The 19,562-nt window shown below is 39.2% G+C and overlaps 1 protein-coding gene across 1 annotated transcript in view; it reads right to left on the bottom strand.

Annotated features, from left to right (window-relative positions):
- Positions 1-2,187: 2,187 nt before the first annotated feature.
- The window catches only part of LOC121376105, a 36,305-nt gene continuing 18,930 nt past the window's right edge, over positions 2,188-19,562 (bottom strand). The window contains exons 2-4 of the mRNA XM_041503899.1: positions 7,994-8,410; positions 4,050-4,199; positions 2,188-3,379 (exon numbers count right to left, since the gene is read on the bottom strand). Coding sequence (XP_041359833.1) covers positions 3,135-3,379; positions 4,050-4,199; positions 7,994-8,216 — 618 coding nt within the window. The 5' untranslated portion in view covers positions 8,217-8,410 and the 3' untranslated portion in view covers positions 2,188-3,134. The remainder of the gene's footprint in view (positions 3,380-4,049; positions 4,200-7,993; positions 8,411-19,562) is intronic.

The following is a 19,562-nucleotide window of genomic DNA, read 5'->3' on the forward strand; positions in this document are numbered from 1 at the left end:
GATATCCAAATAGCCGGTAATCAACAATCAATGAGTATTAGTGTTGTCGTTAAACAAAACACATTTTAACTTGTTTATATAAACATCGTAATTGATGTTTTAATGTAATACTCTTTCACCTTAAAACATATTGGTGCCACGATCATATCAGTCTATTAAAGGAAATGTTTTATTTAACGACGCACTCAACACATTTTATTTACGGTTAATATCAATCTATTAAATATCGTTTTTAGTTTTACCAATGTTTATTCGAACTGTATTATATATACACATTTTTTTTTTTTTACTTCAATTCCAATTTATTTTAAAATGAGTTTATGTTTAATAAATTACAAAGCAAAAATATTCTAGCTAGCTTAAACGCTGAACGCCAATTTTAATAAAGGGACGTAATTCTGTTTGATTGTTTTTTCTCAATATCGAGCTTTGGTTGATGGTTATATGAACCAAATGTGGCATATTTATAGTTCTAAACTAATTTAATAGGTTATATATAAATATTGTGATTTTGCTAGAAATAAAATAACGGGAAACAGATACGTCGGAAGTAAATAAAGCTTACACTGTCAATTTGCATTTGAAGATATATATTAGTGTAAGTTTTATTGGTTCCGACTTATTAAGTTACACAACCTGACAAGACATAATGAACATGGCGAATATGTCACTGAGTATTATATCTAAAACGTTGTATGGATACAATGAAGCCTTTTTTTGTTGTAACAAGATCAGGCTATGAGGCCAGATTAATGCAACAAGGAAATGTTTTCTTTAACGACGCACTCAACACATTTTATTTACGGTTATATGGCGTCAAACATATGGTTAAGGACCACACAGATATAGAGAAAGGAAACCCACTGTCGCCACTTCATGGGCTACTCTTTTCGATTAGCAGCAAAGGATCTTTTATATGCACCATCCCACAGACAGGACAGTACATACCACATTCTTTGTTACACCAGTTGTTGAGCACTGGTTGGAACGAGAAATAGCCCAATGGGGCCACCGATGGGGATCGATCCTAAACCGACCGCGCATCAAGCGAGCGCTTTACCACTGGGTTACGTCCCGCTCTAAAGTAACACAGTAACTGGCATTCCTTTTGAATCTAGGGGCCTAATTCACAAGCTCTCTTAAGCTGGTGTTAAACACTATTTCCGAGATACTGAATTTTATTCTAAATTTTAATTTTACACTCCTGTGATATTTTTACTGTGTTTTAATATAGCTTTTGAATTTTTAGATTGATTCGATAATCAATTCATTTACGTATAGTATTACCTTTGCTTCACACCCAATGGTCGATGTATTTTTCGTGTTGTGGTGTCGTTAAACATTCCTTCATTCGTCCTTGTATATCTGTTTGCATTGCACTCCGAGATTCTAAAGTTGAGAGTTTAATGAAATAAGTCCCTGTTCTCTTAATATTGAGTCTCGAGTCGAGACTTAAGATTCATTTGCACAGGTTAAAATCTAACTACACTCTGATACATATGGACCGTGTATGCTTCAAAACAATTAAACTAATCACACATTATAATGCGTGTATATGTTACAGTCAATGTCTAAAAACAGGCAATTTGTAAAATGCCTGAAATTTTCAGGAAATTTACAAATTGCCTGATTCACTCAGTCAAGTTACAAAGTGCCTGATTTTAAACATTGACTGTAACATAACCTGTTGGTAACTAAAGGTCATGTCAAATCAAACATCTTAATGATTGCCAAGGGTGTAAATCAGAATAACAAAATCATTAACATTTTTAAAATCATATCCCCGGCTTCGCTGATGAATTGGTTATTTTTTAAGCTACTGTGTTCACATTTCGGTACCGGCTCCCACCCAGTGAGTTTCAACAGCTCAAATGGGAAGAGTAATGCCACCATACCTACTTTCTTCTCAGTAAACACATACTATTAATCACTGTCCTGGCAGACAGCCCAATTAGCTAAGGTATGTAACCAGGATAACGTGTTTGAATCTCTATTAGATGTAAGAATGGAAAATAAATTGAAATGAATGAAAATCGTATCTCGTACAAATTGTTCGAGTTTTAAACGGACAGACCCTAGTTTTTAAACACTACAGTATATTTTTTCACCATTAGAGCCGTTTATGATCATTGAAATAAAACATTACTTATATTTTATTCTTTAGCTTATCCATTTCCGTAGAGCCGAAGTGTTTCTGGTCATCCTTGTGTTTCTAATACCAAAACAAAGGCATCTTTTCATATTTTCATATATCGAAGTAGCAGTTATTGATTTGAGTTCTAGTCTATTTTTAAGGCTATTTCCCGGTTTTAATGTCACAGACTCTTCTTTCACTCTATTGTAACTGTATCCAAATGAGTTACAGGTTTGTAAATTAACTAAACTTAGTGTCAGTTAAAACTAGGATCTGCGCCTTTAACTATAGGGATCGAATTTACAAAGCCTGTTTTGGGGCGTTCTGGTAGGAATTTTGGTGGGTTTGACGTATCGTTTGTTTGTGTGTCTCACACTCATATATCTACATATATGTACAAAGCTTAAACACGTGCGTTTAAGAAAAACAGACTTTTGTAAATTCGGCCCCAGAAGTGTAACACCCTTCGGTATTCATTATAACCTTGATGCTGGATACCCAAACTAAGTGAACGTGTGTAGTGTTACAAGTCCTGTTCAAGCTCTGTTACACAAAACTAAATGTCGTTGTCAACGAGGTTAGCAGCGGATCCAGAGTAAGATGAGGGGTCCGACATCGCCTTTCTACGTCAGTTTAAAACAAAGGAAATGTTTCGTTGTCAACTTTTAAGGTTGTCTCATCCAAACTATCAGCGCACGTGTGAACTGTTGGGCACAAGCTCCAACATTGAGACCACAAAAAGCACGTACTCTATACAGTTTAACATCAATAATCTACACTAGGCCCATTTTTCAGCTTCGCTCTTCCTTCAAGACAGTCCTGGACTGGATACATTCAAAAGCAATGATGTTACCCAAACCAAACTGCTTTGTGGATGACCAAAAACCTTTGAGGTGAGTGAAATTTACAACAATGTGTTATGAGAGATGACGGTGGAATGTGATTGTGAAGTTATGCCGCGAAAATAAGGTATATATGCTCTCTAAGGACACACGACGAGTTATACATGGTGCGTGGGAAGATCGTTGATTCTCATGAACTCTATCATGCTGAAGACGAAACTGGACAGCGTCACTAGCGAGGACAGGATGGCCACGACGGATGACCACCCGATGTAGAACTGTCCGGACGCGTACACGCCCTGTGCGAAGAACTGGAACAACTTGATGCTGTCTCGCCGGATGTCCAGACAGAAGTCCTTGCCCTTGATTCCCATCACAACCAGAGCCATTAGAGTCATGCAACCTGTAGGTGAAAACCCGTTGTAACCCATTATTAATTATGATTCATATAATTTAGTTGTGCGCATGTAAATGTCGACATAAATGAATTGTTTTTAAATATTACAAGCATTTCAAGAGTTATTAGAAAAATATTTTTGCCAAGTTTAAAATAACCTATGTGTTTTCATAATAATACGCACGGCTACTCATATAATAATACGTACGGCCACTCATATAATAATACGCACGGCTACTCATATAATAATACGCTACGGCCGCTCATATAATAATACGCTACGGCCGCTCATGTAATAATACGCACGGCCGCTCATATAATAATACGCTACGGCCGCTCATATAATAATACGCTACGGCAGCTCATATAATAATACGCTACGGCCGCTCATATAACCATACGTACGGCCGCTCATATAATCATACGTACGGCCGCTCATATAATCATACGTACGGCCGCTCATATAATAATACGCTACGGCCGCTCATATAATAATACGTACGGCCACTCATATAATCATACGTACGGCCACTCGTATAATAATACGCACGGCCGCTCATATAATAATACGTACGGCCGCTCATATAATAATATGTACGGCCGCTCATATAATAATATGTACGGCAACTCATATAATAATAATATGTAATAATAGAAATTGAGTTTTATATATTACCTGCGGAGAATGTGAGGAGACATATTGCAATGAGGATGCTGCGTATTTCGTGTAGCGACGGCATCACGAGGTAGCTGACCAGCACGATGGCGGACACGACGTAGATTAACAGACCTATGACACAGAATCCTTGTGTGGCTCTCACAAAATCTAAAACAATGAAACATATAGCGATATAGAGAAACTATATCATGAGACACGACGTAGATTAACAGACCTATCACTCAGAATCCTTGTGTGGCTCTCACAAAATCTAAAACAATGAAACATATAGCGATATAGAGAAACTATATCATGAGACACGACGTAGATTAACAGACCTATCATACAGAATCCTTGTGTGGCTCTCACAAAATCTAAAACAATGAAACATATAGCGATATAGAGAAACTACATGTATATCATGAGACAGGACGTGGATTAACAGACCTATCACACAGAATCTTGTGTTCCTCTCACAAGATCTAAAACAGTGAAACATATAGCAATATATATATATATATATATATATATATATATATATATATATATATAGAGAGAGAGAGAGAGAGAGAGAGAGAGAGAGAGAGAGAGAGAGAGAGAGAGAGAGAGAGAGAGAGAGAGAGAGAGAGAGAGAGAGAGAGAGAGAGAGAGAGAGAGAGAGCGTTAGGAACTATATCATTAGACACGATATAGATTGACACATAATCTATAACATATAAAACACATAGTGATATACATGAGCAACAGACGTATCACAAATAATCGGTGTGTTGCTCTGTTCTGTTGTATTGTTTTAATTTGTTGTGGAATGGATGGAGGTCAGCACAATTCAAAGTATATTAATATTTGGAAATTTGGAAAATTAGAAATATCCTCTAACATTTCCAAAAAGGTTTTCTGTTTGTTTTTGCTTTGTATTGTATTAAATGATTTTTGTTTGTATTTGTTTTTTGTTTTGTTTTGGATTGCTGTTAGGCAAAAAAAAAAAATAGTTGTGTTTCCGGTCGACCGACCGTCCCTAGTTCCCCCCCCCCCCCCCCCGACCCTAATTTTTTTCTTCTCTTAAACTGAAAAAAAAAAAGACAAATAAATAATAATAAAAAAAAAAAGAAATAAAAAAAAGAAGTAAAAATAAAAGAGGACAACATCACCAAACAAGAGTATTTCCTTCCTTGCACATTGTTTACGTACTATTATACGATACATTTTGCACATGTAATTCCCTTCCGAAAAACATCGAGAAATTATGGAAAAGCTTTTGTAATAGAGTTCCTTCCCCTGATTAGCTACCACCTAACAGCTGGCCTCAGACCACAATTAATTTCGCTATATGTTTCTATATAGCCTTAGTGGCTATAGCATTTTTATTAATATCAGCAGGCCCGTGAAGTTTTGTATGTACCTTTGCCTGCATCGGGGACACATACCCTGAAAAGGACAACCCCTGTTGTCCAGCTCTTTCTCCCAGCATATTGGTTTAAACAGACACACCCTCTAAACCAGGCCGGAGTACACCCATTTTACACAAAAAGCACTACTTTTGCATGGGCCGGAATTACCACAAACAAGTCTTCAGTGTCAACAAGTTACACATGTTTACAAACTACATGCTATCCCCTGTCACTTCAGTCAAACAGTTGCCACTTCATAGCTGTCTGCCATGAAATAATCACAGTCAAACAGCAGACTACTTGCGCGGTGAAACTTCCGGATTTTGGACAACCAAATGGGAAGATAACTGTAATCTGAGGCCAGCTTGGTCGGTCACGGAAGTAACCGAATGTACGAACATAGCCTTGGTACAGTTTATTTCGATTAAATATAATCGTATCAATTCAGCTTAATTCTCGTCTTCACTTAAATCAACAGGTCTTATTATTAATGCATCTCAAATGTTTGCATAAAGTATTTAAATTAAGAACAACGAAATTAATACAAATGTCCCATTAATTTAAGGAAATACACAAACAGTGCATACCAATACTACTACTACTACTACTACTACTACTACTACTACTACTACTACTACTACTACTACTACTACTACAACAATAATAACAATAATGATAATGATGATAAATAATAATAATAATAATAATTATTATTATTATTATTATTATTATTATAGTATTCAATTTAAAAAAAAAAAAAAAAAACACCTACCTACCTATCCTAATTTTTTGGGGGATGCAATCGGAAACACACCAGTTTTTTTTTGGGGGGGGGGGGGGGGCCTTAGGGTTTTTGTTATGTTGTGTCTTGTCAAATACATTCTCAGCATTTTCCGTCAAAATAATTATACTGATTAAGCAAGAAATCTTTTTTTGCTAAATTTGGCTAATTTCTAAAATGTCAGACATTGCCTGGAGCTGAGGAACTTTGTCGGAGGCAGAACTTTTAGTATAATGATCAAAATGTCATTCGGTTTTAATATGTGAATATTTTTACATCTAATAATTTAAATAAGACCTCAATATTAGAAATGATAATAAGGGCATTTAAAGATAATTGGCTTATTTTCTTGTTGGAAAGAATCGACTATTAAACCTGACCGGAGTGCACCCATTTTAAACTAAAAACAACAACATTTGCATGGGCCAAAATGATCACAAACACGTCTCCAGTGTTAAATGGACATTCCTGAGTTTGCTGCATTGTAAGATGTTTCCAACTAATAAAATAGTTCTACGATTACACTTACATATTAAATATATTTTCTTGTTTAGAATATCAGTGTCTGTATATTAAATGTGTTTCTGGTCGCCTTAATATTTGTAAGAAGCCCAAACTGGATTTATCTTCAAATAATTTCGTACGTACGAAATGTTTTTATTTTAGGAAATAACCGTGGCAATAATCGTGGTCTATCTAGACAAATGTCTCGGAAAAGGATGATGTAACTAGCTTGTACCACGCCCCCATTACACATTTTTATTGTAGCTTTATTAGTAATGTTAGTGAAAGTGATACTTTTTAAAACAAAGTTCTAATTTACTTCCTGCTGAACTATATGTGACCTGTAGGCGTAACTTTCTTCAGCCATTCAGCAATCGCTAAAATTTAGGTCAGACACGCCCGTGGTCTAACTATGGGATACGCCACGGGTAAAATCAAAGGGACCGACACCAAAGCGTGGTACAAATGAAATTTAACCTGGTACAAATATTAGAACGATCAGAAACACGTTTAATATACACCCACTAATATATTATGCAGAAAAATGTATTTGATATCTAATTACAATCGTTAAAAAGTATCTGTTAGTCAATAACATCTTAAACATTGCAGCAAACTCAGGAATGTCCCTTTAACATGTTAAAACATGTTTCAGTAAAGTACACTTATAACGAACATGCTTAGAACGAACTACTGCATAGAACGAACTGATCGTAAAGTCCCGTTTTATCTCCCTATATATCAATGACCAACTTATGCAGTTGTGTACAACGAACTACTGCTATAACGAACTAACTATCATGGCCCCTTCCGGTTCGCTATAAGAGTACTTTATTGTATACTGTATACGTAATGCGTAATGCGCAACAATCGCTTTCTATACAAATAGTTTGAGTAGAATCCACGTATGCATATCCGTACGCGTGTGCGTATCTGATTACTCTAATAAACGCATTAAGAATTACGTATATGCGTATAAGCATACGGATTAGGAACAAATGGCATTTGCGCCTAATAATTGCCTCTACAAGGTTGTTTGCCATAAACTGATCACCCTTATCCCGAAGACCTGTGGCCAGTTGACCTGTTGCCACCTGAGGTGTGTGCCCAGGACAGTGTGATTGAACCGTAATTTGATATAAGAACGAAAATAGGTTGAAATGAATGGATGGATGGGTGAATGAATGAATGAATGAATGAATGAATGGATATGGCCAGTTATATATCATATAATTAAGGGACACGACTCTGGTGGAGTGACACCTATATATAGTAACAGCGGTTACCTGGCAACTCGTCCCACGGAGCGCACGTCCACTCGTCCGTCTTGAAGTTCTTCTGACAGCTCTTCCACAGACTGACGGTAATTCCGCCGTCCAGCCCCAACCACTCTGACGATCCGAAGGCCAGCAGGAAGAGAACCATCCCCAGGAAGAACGTCACAGCCGTGGCGACGCCGTTCAGAGACAGGGTGGGCACCTGTACGGCGACGACGTCTCCTTTTTGCATGGTCAGTGGCAACGACGATGGTCTCACAGTAGAGTTTTCATAAAGACACGTTATGATGGACTAACTGTAATATTTGCATAACTACTGATAGCGGTCAAGCTGTAGATGTTGGGTTCTTTAGAATCATTTCTATTTTTGCGCCTCTTCACTGGTCTGCGATTGTCTCTTCAGTTCGTTGGTCGAGAGAATGTCATCTGAAAAATATGGTATTATGATATAAGTGTTATAAGTGGTTGTTATGCATTACTGCATCTTATATATTTATATAGCAGTTTATTCTAACGAACCGAAAAGCCGTTTATTTGATCGAATTTGTCAAATTCGTATAGTTGTTCATTTAAAATACATATTCATGGTTCACAATTAAATGGAACAGATTTTCGTTTACCCAATTTTAAAATATATTTCCTTGAAAATTATTAAAATGTGGTTAAAATAAGGAACATTTTATTAGCCAAAGACTAAATGTTGTAGCCACTTTGTATAAAAATTAGCAATTGGCTAATTTGGCAATGGACAGGGTGAGTCCTGCATTTTTAAGGTGTTTTAGCTTTCCAAATGCAATTCTCTGTTTCTAGCCAGATGCGGATCCACGAGGGGGGCGGTGGTCACAGGGGTCCTGTTGTGATCCCTAAATAGTGTTCCTTCACGTAGCACAGTAACTACATAATATTATTTTGCATTAAAACAAATGCTGTACGTTATTCAAAGCTCAACACATTGAGCAAATACCTAAACTAGGAATCCCTTTAAAATTATACTAAATCTCTCTCTCTCTCTCTCTCTCTCTCTCTCTCTCTCTCTCTCTCTCTCTCTCTCTCTCTCTCTCTCTCTCTCTCTCTCTCTCTCTCTCTCTCTCTCTTTGCTTTTGTTTTTTGGGGTTTTTTGCTTGTATATTTCATAACAAATCATAGACTGTCACAGATGTAGACGTAAAGCTTGGTATATTCTCAATGGTTAAATAATATATAAAAAACCCGAGATTGCAGCTTTAAGATACATTCACTTAGAGTTGCATATACCGGCCTCGGTGGCGTCGTGGTAGGCCATCGGTCTACAGGCTGGTAGGTACTGGGTTCGGATCCCAGTCGAGGCATGGGATTTTTAATCCAGATACCGACTCCAAACCCTGAGTGAGTGCTCCGCAAGGCTCAATGGGTAGGTGTAAACCACTTGCACCGACCAGTGATCCATAACTGGTTCAACAAAGGCCATGGTTTGTGCTATCCTGCCTGTGGGAAGCGCAAATAAAAGATCCCTTGCTGCTAATCGGAAGAGTAGCCCATGTAGTGGCGACAGCGGGTTTCCTCTCAAAATCTGTGTGGTCCTTAACCATATGTCTGACGCCATATAACCGTAAATAAAATGTGTGTCGTTAAATAAAACATTTCTTTCTTTCTTTAGAGTTGCATAATGACCAAAACATTAATTTTACTTGTCAAATGTAATGACTGTATTTTGAATTAAATACCCCTATCGTGCACAAAAGTAAAAATACATCCCCAAATTGTTTTATTTACTACTATTTTTTATTTCATTAAAACATCCAATAAGGATGACTGACATGTTAAGACGTGACATTACATTTTGAATTTCATAAAGAACTGTCTGTAATTTTAGTGCACTAATAAAAAAATTTAAATATTTAATATGTTCTGTATCATCAATCCTTCCGGTGACGGACAAATGATTGTCACTGTACATGGTTCTGCGCTACTTTTATTCCCTGTCAGGTATTTCAACATTTTCCGTCAAGTTACGAAAATTGCCGAAGACGTTACCTTAAAAACGTGACGTCAACAATGCTTTGAAGTTTTAATATGCGTATTGATGTCAAAGCGATCCTACGCACATTCGTTTGAATACATTTTAATTTCAGAAATGTGCGAAAAGATCGCTGTTTGACATTTATAATCATATTTATTTTAAATGTGAATAAATGTAAAATATCTGTGCATTAATCTAATATTACCTAATTATGACAGCTAACTACTGTGCTGTTACGTTGCAGTGTTTCCTGCAAATGTCGAGCGGATATATCAAAAGAGGTAAGTGACTGATTGTTTGTCTTTTGGGGGTTTTTTTTATTGTTTCTTAATGCAGCAGGAAGTGGAGTGCGTAGGTATTGGCGTAATCAGTATTTTATATTGTGCGGGGGGGGGGGGGGGGGGGCACATTGGGAGGAGGAACCCACATCAGTTAATGAGTCGTGTTATGCGGCGACGTGTACATGTACAAGATGCTGGGGTGATTGGCGGGCATTGTCTCCATACCAAGGTTAGGGTTAAGGGGTGAAGGTTGGTAGTATTTGTATCCATGGCGTATATGTTAATTAAAACGCTGCGTGAACCGGCTTTAGCCAAATGTGATAATATTGTCTTCTATCGTGTGATTTTATTTGGTGGTATACACCACAAAACACTGGAAAGCGCATTAGCAATTGTGAAATAAAGATAAATCATGCAGTAGCACTATATTGACACTGTCGCTGTAATCAGATTGAGCAGACTATTGAAGAACATATGTTTGTTTATACCTGAACGACAAAACCGTAATACATGATCAGGGTCGGTCGTATCTCTGCACAATGCAGAGTCGAATGGGCATTTGGTAAAATAGTGGTAAATTCCACGACTCTATCTAGTGCCTCGTCTATAGGAGGAAAGCTATTATTAAAGAGATCCTTCGTTGGAGATTTCATTCTTCTTGCACCGCCACAAAGAGGACTACCACTTATGTCTGTGCGTATATCCAATTACCGTTCAAACACCCTGTTCAGGGCACAAACCTCAGCTGCCTGGGCTGTCTGTCCAGGACAGTGGGTTAGTTGTTAGTGGTTAGTGAGAGAGACGTCAGTGTAGTGACCATATACCCACCCACTGAGTCGTTAAACTTTATCTGGATGCGAGCCGGAATCGGGAGGAGAGCTCAGTACCTCCCAGCCTTAAGCCCGATGTCTTAACCACTACACCAGCGAGGACGGTAGAACATATTATCTTTGTGAAATCGAATAGGAGTGTCTTTGTCGCTAATTAAAGGTCATTAAGTGGACTAAAATATCTCTTGTCGCCCCGGGCCCCTCGCGAAACATGATGAGGTTAATTAGTAGAACTTTCTCAGACACGAATCGATTCACCGTCGAATGTTACAGAAGCTCATGGAAAGACCCAGATTTGAAGCACATCTTTTATTTACATGACATGATATCCTGAAGATATGCTTTTTTTCTACTTCAAAAAACAAATCTATTAATTTTCAAATGTTTAGGTAACAATTTAATGTTTATTTCGAACTAATAAATCCCGTACCTAATGGTGTCATATATACATGTAATCTGTTATGTTGGGTAGGATAGATTGTTGGTGTTTATTAAAATTTCATATTAAAATGTTGTTGTTTTCTTTTAATTATGAAAATTTCACATTTCAATGAATATATTAAATGTAAATATTGAAACATTGTAAAAAAAAATGTTTTGCTACAATAGCTTTTTGTTCGTGGTTCTCTTTTCTTTCTTGACATTCAATAGCCGATGATTACTAAATCAATGTGATCTAGTGGTGTCGTTAAACAAAACAAACTTCTTTTTTTTCTTTCTTTCTTACTTTCTTGCTTGCTTTTCTTTTCTTTCTTTTTTTCTAACTTTTTTCTTTCGTTTTTATTTGGGAAAGTTTGTGTTGGCTGTGGAATTTAATTATCTAAAATTATTTGAGGCATGGATAGGGGTGTGTGGAAATGAACTCCATGTTATAATTTGGTCTTGTTGTGATTTGTATGATATTTGAATGGAAGTAATTAAATGCGTGCGAAATGTCTTCCATTCAAAGTTTCCTGGTGGGATTTGCTTGGAGTACTAATGTATGGAATCCGGATTCTCATTTCGTCAGTCATAATATTTTTAATATTTAGATCATATAGTTTGTAGCTTTCTTCAACCTTGAGGGTATCACCTTTACAGCACGAATAGCACACATATAACGTTGCTGAAAATCTCTTAAATACAGACATGGCGGAAGCAAGTAGACATTGGAGGAGGGAGGGGGCTGACTGAGATCAAGGGCGCAAAGCAAAGTTTTCTACTTTCGGTGTACCGTTCAAAACTGCGCCCAATTTCCTTCATTCAAACCGCGCACCCTTTTCCTTTGGGACATTCCAAATTCCATAGCACCATAACCAACCTCCACCTGTTACCGATTCCAGTCGGGCTACTGGTGCTCTCTTGCACCTGCCAATGAAGGCGGTCCCACCCACCCAAATCCTTTCCTGTCCTGGACGGAGTAGCCGGCCGAGGCCGACATCTGCGCCCAGGTACGGTAATGTAAGGATACTACGTTCCACCCTCTATTGATATGCGACTGGCTGTAGGATCAGGTTTAGCAAAGTGTATACAATAATATATAGATTTTTAGTGATTTATTATTCGGAACGAGCAGTTTATAAGGCCCAATCAAGCTATGCCTACACGACTGTGAAAAAGTTTGTATAGTAATATTTAGATTTCTACTGATTTATTATCCGAAACGAGCAGTTTATGAGGCCTAATCAAGCTATGCCTACACGACTGTGAGAAAGTTTGTATAGTAATATATACATTTGTACTGATTTATTATCCGAAACGAGTAGTTTATGTGGCCTAATCAAAAGTCTCAACTGCCTTATAAGATAGCCTTAGTTAAAAATGTGATAAGGTATCGTTAACTAATACATCCTATCCTTTACCTTTGAGCTTAAATCGGAGGTAGATCATCCTTAGTTGTTGTTGTTGATGTTGTTTTTAATGTGTTACGCTGCATTCATCAGCATGAATCATCCATTGCGCCCCTTGTGTTTTGATTCAGTTGTTTTTGCATCCGCGTGGCATCCGGACATACATAATTGTAGCTTTAAAGTGTAGTTGTTTTAAATATAAGCACAGAGCCACTTAATATAAGCATAGGGCCGCACAGTTCCATTAAATTAGGGCAGGATCGTTGAATATAAACACATGGTCATTGACTATTAGAATAGGGTCATTGAATATATCAACAGGGACTTTGAATATACATACAGGGCCACACTGGGTCACTGAATATAAGGGCAGGGCCACTGAAATGAAAATGATTGCCGCCCAGGTCACTGAATATAAGCGCCGGGTCATTGAATATCATTGTTGGATATAAGCAAAGGATCATTGAAATAAGGCTCGGCCATTTAAAATAGGCATAGGGCAAGGGAAAAGTGTCCTTTTCCAAGAAGAAAATACGAAATTGTACTCTGTTTGTCTAGCGGGAGAAGACCCTACAATACTATGCCCTGGTTTGTTTACTGACCCACCTCTCCCTGTTATTGTAGATTAGGTATGGCCCTGGCAATACAAAAAAAAATAGTTATATGAAAATATGTTTCGTGAAGCCCGCCCAACGCTTTATGATCATACATTTTTTAATCAGTAAATGAAACGTCTCAGCAGTCTGGCATGCTATGATGTGAGCTGGTGTATGTTTTAATGATGATGAAGCGGCGAGTATGCAGACCGGTCTAGATTTGATGGCTAAATCAATAAGCAGCGACAATAAATTCACGACATGACTTGCCCCGCTCGGAAGTTCCTAATGCCGATTCAATGTAGTAAACGATCATTGATTGGGGCCAGTGTTTGTCGACACGACCTCTGTCCAATATAACCGGCGAGGTAATCGCTTTTCAGTTAATGCAAGGTCGCCATGTGGTGGAATTTACAAAAAAGAAGAAAATGTATGGCTGCCTTTTCTGAAACACGATTATAACTGATGGGTGTTCAAGAGGCAGAGTGCTTTCTGTCACTAATCAGTCTTTTCTTCTTCTTTTTTTTTTGCGCCTTATGCGGTTCAGACTGTCAACTGTTACGACGAAGTTGACCAACTCGATGGTGGCGTTGTAATTTCCTTGGTGTGCTCAGATTAACAACTAATGGGTTATACGACGAGAATCGAGTTGTAAGAGCGCACAGACTAGCAACTAGACAGTCGAAGAAGTCGTGACAGCAATAAGTTGGCCAACTGTGTACTGGTAGTTGATAGTCTGACACTAGCATTACGTTACATGAACGTGATTGGATAGGCTAGGATGAAAACCAGTCAATATATTCGCGAGCTGGGTGGGTTTTCCCTCAAATAGCCACTGTATTTCAGGTGTATTCCACCAAATCAAATTTTACAGACGACAAAACTTCCATATTTGCATAGATGCAACCTTTTAGTAGTACAGTTGTAACATATATTAGTATAATAGTGTAGAATGTAATACTAACATGTCACTTTGCATGCAGTTAGGCCAACATGTGTAGTGTAAAACTTGATATATAGGACATATAAATATATTTAGAGTAATACAAATATAATATGTCGTGAAAAATACATTTAATAGCTTTTGTCATGAAGATTTTACGTGTAGAATGCAGAAATTGCATTGCAGGACACTTAGTTTTCAAAAATGTCCTCTTCGCGTACTCTATCTAATCCCACCACAATTTAGCCCTTCCGGGGCCGGATTTAGACATTAGGGGACCCGGGGCACTTCAGGTTCGGGGACCCTCAACATAGAAATTAAATTGCATGACAAATAGTCTGGAGGGCCCCTATGGCGGGGGGGGGGGGGGGCAATTGCCCCCTTATAAATCCGGCACTGAGCCCTGGCCTTCTCCTCGCTGCAATATTTCCTCCACATGCATCTGGTGGTAGCCACGGTTTGACAAATCCACTAGAAACATTTTGGTCATGTTAGTCGAAATTATCAACTGTATTACTATAATACATAGGGCCAGATATGATATTGGGAATTTTAACAGGTGGTGAGGGGGTCTAGATTGTGCGGACTGACTTTTATAGGGAGATTGACCTCCAAAACTCTCCTGTACACGCGCCTGACGGGGTCTAGATTGTAGGGACTGATGTTTATATGGAGATCGACCCCCCGAAACTCTCCTGCACACGCGCCTGACGGGGTCTAGATTGTGGGGACTGACGTTTATTTCGGAGATCGACAACCCCCCCCCCCACACCCCCGAAACCCTCCTGCACACGCGCCTGACGGGGTCTAGACGACGCCGGAGATCGACAACCCCCCCCCCCCACACCCCCGAAACCCTCCTGCACACGCGCCTGACGCGGTATAGATTGTGGGGACTGAGGTTTATAGGAAGATCGACCCCTCCCCCAAACCCTCCTGCAAACGCGCCTGACGGTGTCTAGATTGTGTGTACTGAAGTTTATAGGGAGATCGACCCCGACCCCCCCCCCCCAAAAAAAAAAACCTGCACACGCCTGACGGGGTCTAGATTGTGGGGGCTGAAGTTTATAGGGAGATTGACACACACACACCCCCCCCCCCCGAAACCCTCCTGCACACGCGCCTAACGGGGTCTAGATTGTGGGAACTGAAGTTTATAGGAAGATCGACCCCCACCCTTCCCCGAAACCCTCCTGCACACGCGCCTGACGGGGTCTAGATTGTGGGGACTGAAGTATATATGGAGATCGACCCCCCCCCCCGAAACCCTCCTGCACACGCGCCTGAGGGGGGTCTAGTTGTGGGGACTGAAGTTTATAGGGAGATCGACCTCCACCCCTCCCCAAAACCCTCCTGCACAAGCGCCTGGGGGGTATCTAGATTGTGGGGACTGACGTTTATAGGGAGATCGACCCCCCAAAACCCTCCTGCACAAGCGCCTGAGGGGTATCTAGATTGTGGGGATTGAAATTTATATGGAGATCGACCCCCCCCCTCCTCCGAAACCTCCTGCACACGCGCCTGAGGGGGGTCTAGTTGTGGGGACTGAAGTTTATAGGGAGATCGATCCCCACCCCTCCCCAAAACACTCCTGCACAAGCGCCTGGGGGATATCTAGATTGTGGGGACTGACGTTTATAGGGAGATCGACCCCCAAAAATCCTCCTGCACAAGCGCCTGAGGGGTATCTAGATTGTGCGGATTGAAATTTATATGGAGATCGACCCCCCTCCCCCGAAACCCTCCTGTACACGCGCCTTAGGGCATTGGTCAAAGCTTCTGTGAGGGCTAGAGATTTTCTCAAACATTTGTCAAACACTGCGGTAGCAGCGATTATTAATTTTCAGCAACAGATTATGTTATATATTAGACGGGCAACCCAAGCAGTCGAATTGTCTGCCCAGGCCAGCGTGTTTGTGAATTAAACTTTGATATATCCGTGAATCGAAGTTACATTATAGGCATCATAATCAGCATCATCATCATGCCAATAATGAAAAGCGCCAGACGGGAATATGATTAATCCATCTGGAAGTGTTTGATCTTTGTACTCCAGCCTCATACATAACAATATAATACTTTAATGCAGGCCTTTCATAACTGATTAAACTTCCTGCCAGAACACAACACACGGTGGGTGATCACAAGAAAACAACACACGGTGAATACGAAACTCCTCGTTAACGCCAACACACAGGGACGCAGGTGCAGCTCTTCCGATTGAAGGTAGAAAAAGTGTAAATTTTATTAGCACGCGACGTCGATCTGTAGCATATCGATCGATGTGTGTAATAATCGGGCTGTAATAACAAGACCTGCGGGGAAATTAAACTTGCTTTTACAGACCCCGTGGTGTACGTCAGTGCTTTATAATCAAGTGCAGCGACCAATAAATGCAACACTATCCAGGTGCGTGTGCAGGAATTTACGCAGCGGGTCTAGATTGTTTTGAGCGACGTTTCGGGGAGGGGGTGGGGGTCTTTGGTCGAGCCATGCTCTCCCAGAAAATATTAGTAAAAAAACTAAAGAAAATTCGATTGAGCGGGGGGTAACACCATCCACTACCCCCCCCCCCCCCCCCCCCCCACACACACACATAATGTTCTTGGTAGAGGGTACAATATTAGACACAGCTTCTGCATTCAAACCCTGCAATTGCCAACGGCAATCGGCAATGTCGTGGTTATTGCTGTGGTCTTTTTAATTCTCCACGGCAATTTTTTGCTTTGGACTATATTCGGGGGTTTTTCAATGGCATGGGTTGTTTGGTTGTTGTTGTTTGTTTTTGTGGGGGGTTTTGTGGGGGTTGGGGTTTGTTTTTTTATAAAAAAAAAAAAAAAAAAAAAAGATTTTGGTCGTGGACATTTTCTTAATTGCAAGGATTGCTGCGGGTGGTCAACCCCTCACCATCACCACCACCACCACCACAACCACCACTACCACCCACTACCACCACCACCACCTATGGTGGTATTCCAAAGGGGTAACTAACAGGCATATATCGTTTTCTATAAAAATAAATACATTCATTATATTCATTCATTAAAACACTAAAATTGTGGTTCGCTTCGATTTCAGGTGGCATGTATCCCCCCTGTACTCCTGTGGGGTCCGCGCCTGTAATACTAACGCTGGGCCCAATTTTACAAAACGACTAAACCACAATTCTTATATTATAGTACAACAAATATAGTTAGAAATACACATATCTCATTTCCATTCATCCTTAAAATGATCCATTTTCCGTAATGATATACTTTTCTTCGTGAAATAGATGCCAAACACGTGTAAACGTATGCCCGGTGTAATTGCTAGTCGCAGACGTAAACTTACGACGTTTTGTGAAATTGGCTCCAGTCTCATTACTAACACACGGAAGTTCCTAGCAATTCAGGTGCTTTTTATAGTTTCTGATTAGCGTATTATCACTCAGATATAGATTTTTTTAAAGAATGTCAACAAATTATTTTAATACTGAAGCATACAGAATTGATTAACTTGGGTTGCCTAGTTGCCATGTTTTTATTAATAAGACGTGAAACACGTTATTTATGTAATATCAAATCTAGGTCATGTAAGTGGCGTAACAAAAACCTTTTGTTATGTTTTGTTATATTCTGTACACCTTTCATCCTTAATTACATAGCCTATGTTCACGTTTTCAGATAACACAGTCGGTCTTGCTTTCACTTCGATGTCTTAAAGCGACATTCCTGAGTTTGCTGCTTTGTAAGATGTTTTCGACTAATAAAATATTTCTACGATTAAACTCTCATATTAAATATATGTTCTTGTTTAAAATATCAGTGTCTGTATAGTTAGTGTGTTTATGGTCGTCTTAATATTTGTAAGAAGCCCACACTGGATTTTCTCTTCAAATAATTTCGTACGTACGAAAAACAATAATTTAGGAAATAAAATGAAAGTTAACCTAGTACAAATATTACAACGGTCAGAAACACGTTTAATATACAGCCACTAATATTTTATGCGGAAAAATATATTTAATATGTAATTACATTCGTTAAAAAGTGTCTTTTAGTCGATAACATCTTAAACATTGCAGCAAATTCAGGAATGTCCCTTTAACATTGTAGAGCCTGTTTTTACTTTTGGGGAGATTCCGTCCAATGGTGTCTTTTCTTATGTTACTTATACTGATGGTGAGGCAAGTTCACAGAGGAAGGAAGGAAGGAAATGTTTTATTTAACGACGCACTCAACACATTGTATTTTCGGTTATATGGCGTCAGACATATGGTTTAGGACCACCCAGATATTGAGAGAGGAAACCCGTTATCGCCACTTCATGGGCTACTCTATTCGATTAGCAGCCAGGGATATTTCATATGCACTATCCCACAGACAGGATAGTACATACCACGGCCTTTGTTACACCAGTTGTGGAATACTGGCTGGAACGAGAATATCATTCGTTATTTTTTATAACATACTTGTTTACACATGTGCGTATGTTAACAATTTCAAGACATACGACTGGCTGTTCCTATGTAATGACCAGGTCACCAATGCCATACATCCAATGAAACAACAGCACGATCGAAATTGATTACACTGGTGTATAGTTAACCTGACAATCATGTGTCTCTGATGCGTAAGTACAAGGGCTGTAAATACGTTTTTGTCGAAAAAGATGTTAAAATTTCTTAAAACCTGGTGTTTGATGATATGTAAGAAATAGAATAATACATTCGTGTCCGATATATACCATATATCTTACAACTCGTTGTTTAAAAACGTATCAAACTCATTAGATACATCTTAAAACAACTCGTTGTAAGATAAATGGTATCTAACGGCCATTCATGTATTATTCTCTTCAGATATTCTTCCTATGGACCGGCCTCGGTGGCGTAGTGGTTAGGCCATCGGGCTGGTAGGTACTGGGTTCGGACCCCAGTCGAGGCATGGGCTTTTTAATCCAGATACCGACACCAAATCCTGAGTGAGTGCACCGCAAGGCTCAATGGGTATGTGTAAACCACTTGCACCGACCAGTGATCCATAACTGGTTCAACAAAGGCCATGGTGTGTGCTATCCTGCCTGTGGGAAGCACAAATAAAAGATCCCTTGTGCTAA

The sequence above is a fragment of the Gigantopelta aegis genome, chromosome 6 (genome assembly GCF_016097555.1).
Source record: "Gigantopelta aegis isolate Gae_Host chromosome 6, Gae_host_genome, whole genome shotgun sequence".
Taxonomy (NCBI): domain Eukaryota; kingdom Metazoa; phylum Mollusca; class Gastropoda; order Neomphalida; family Peltospiridae; genus Gigantopelta; species Gigantopelta aegis.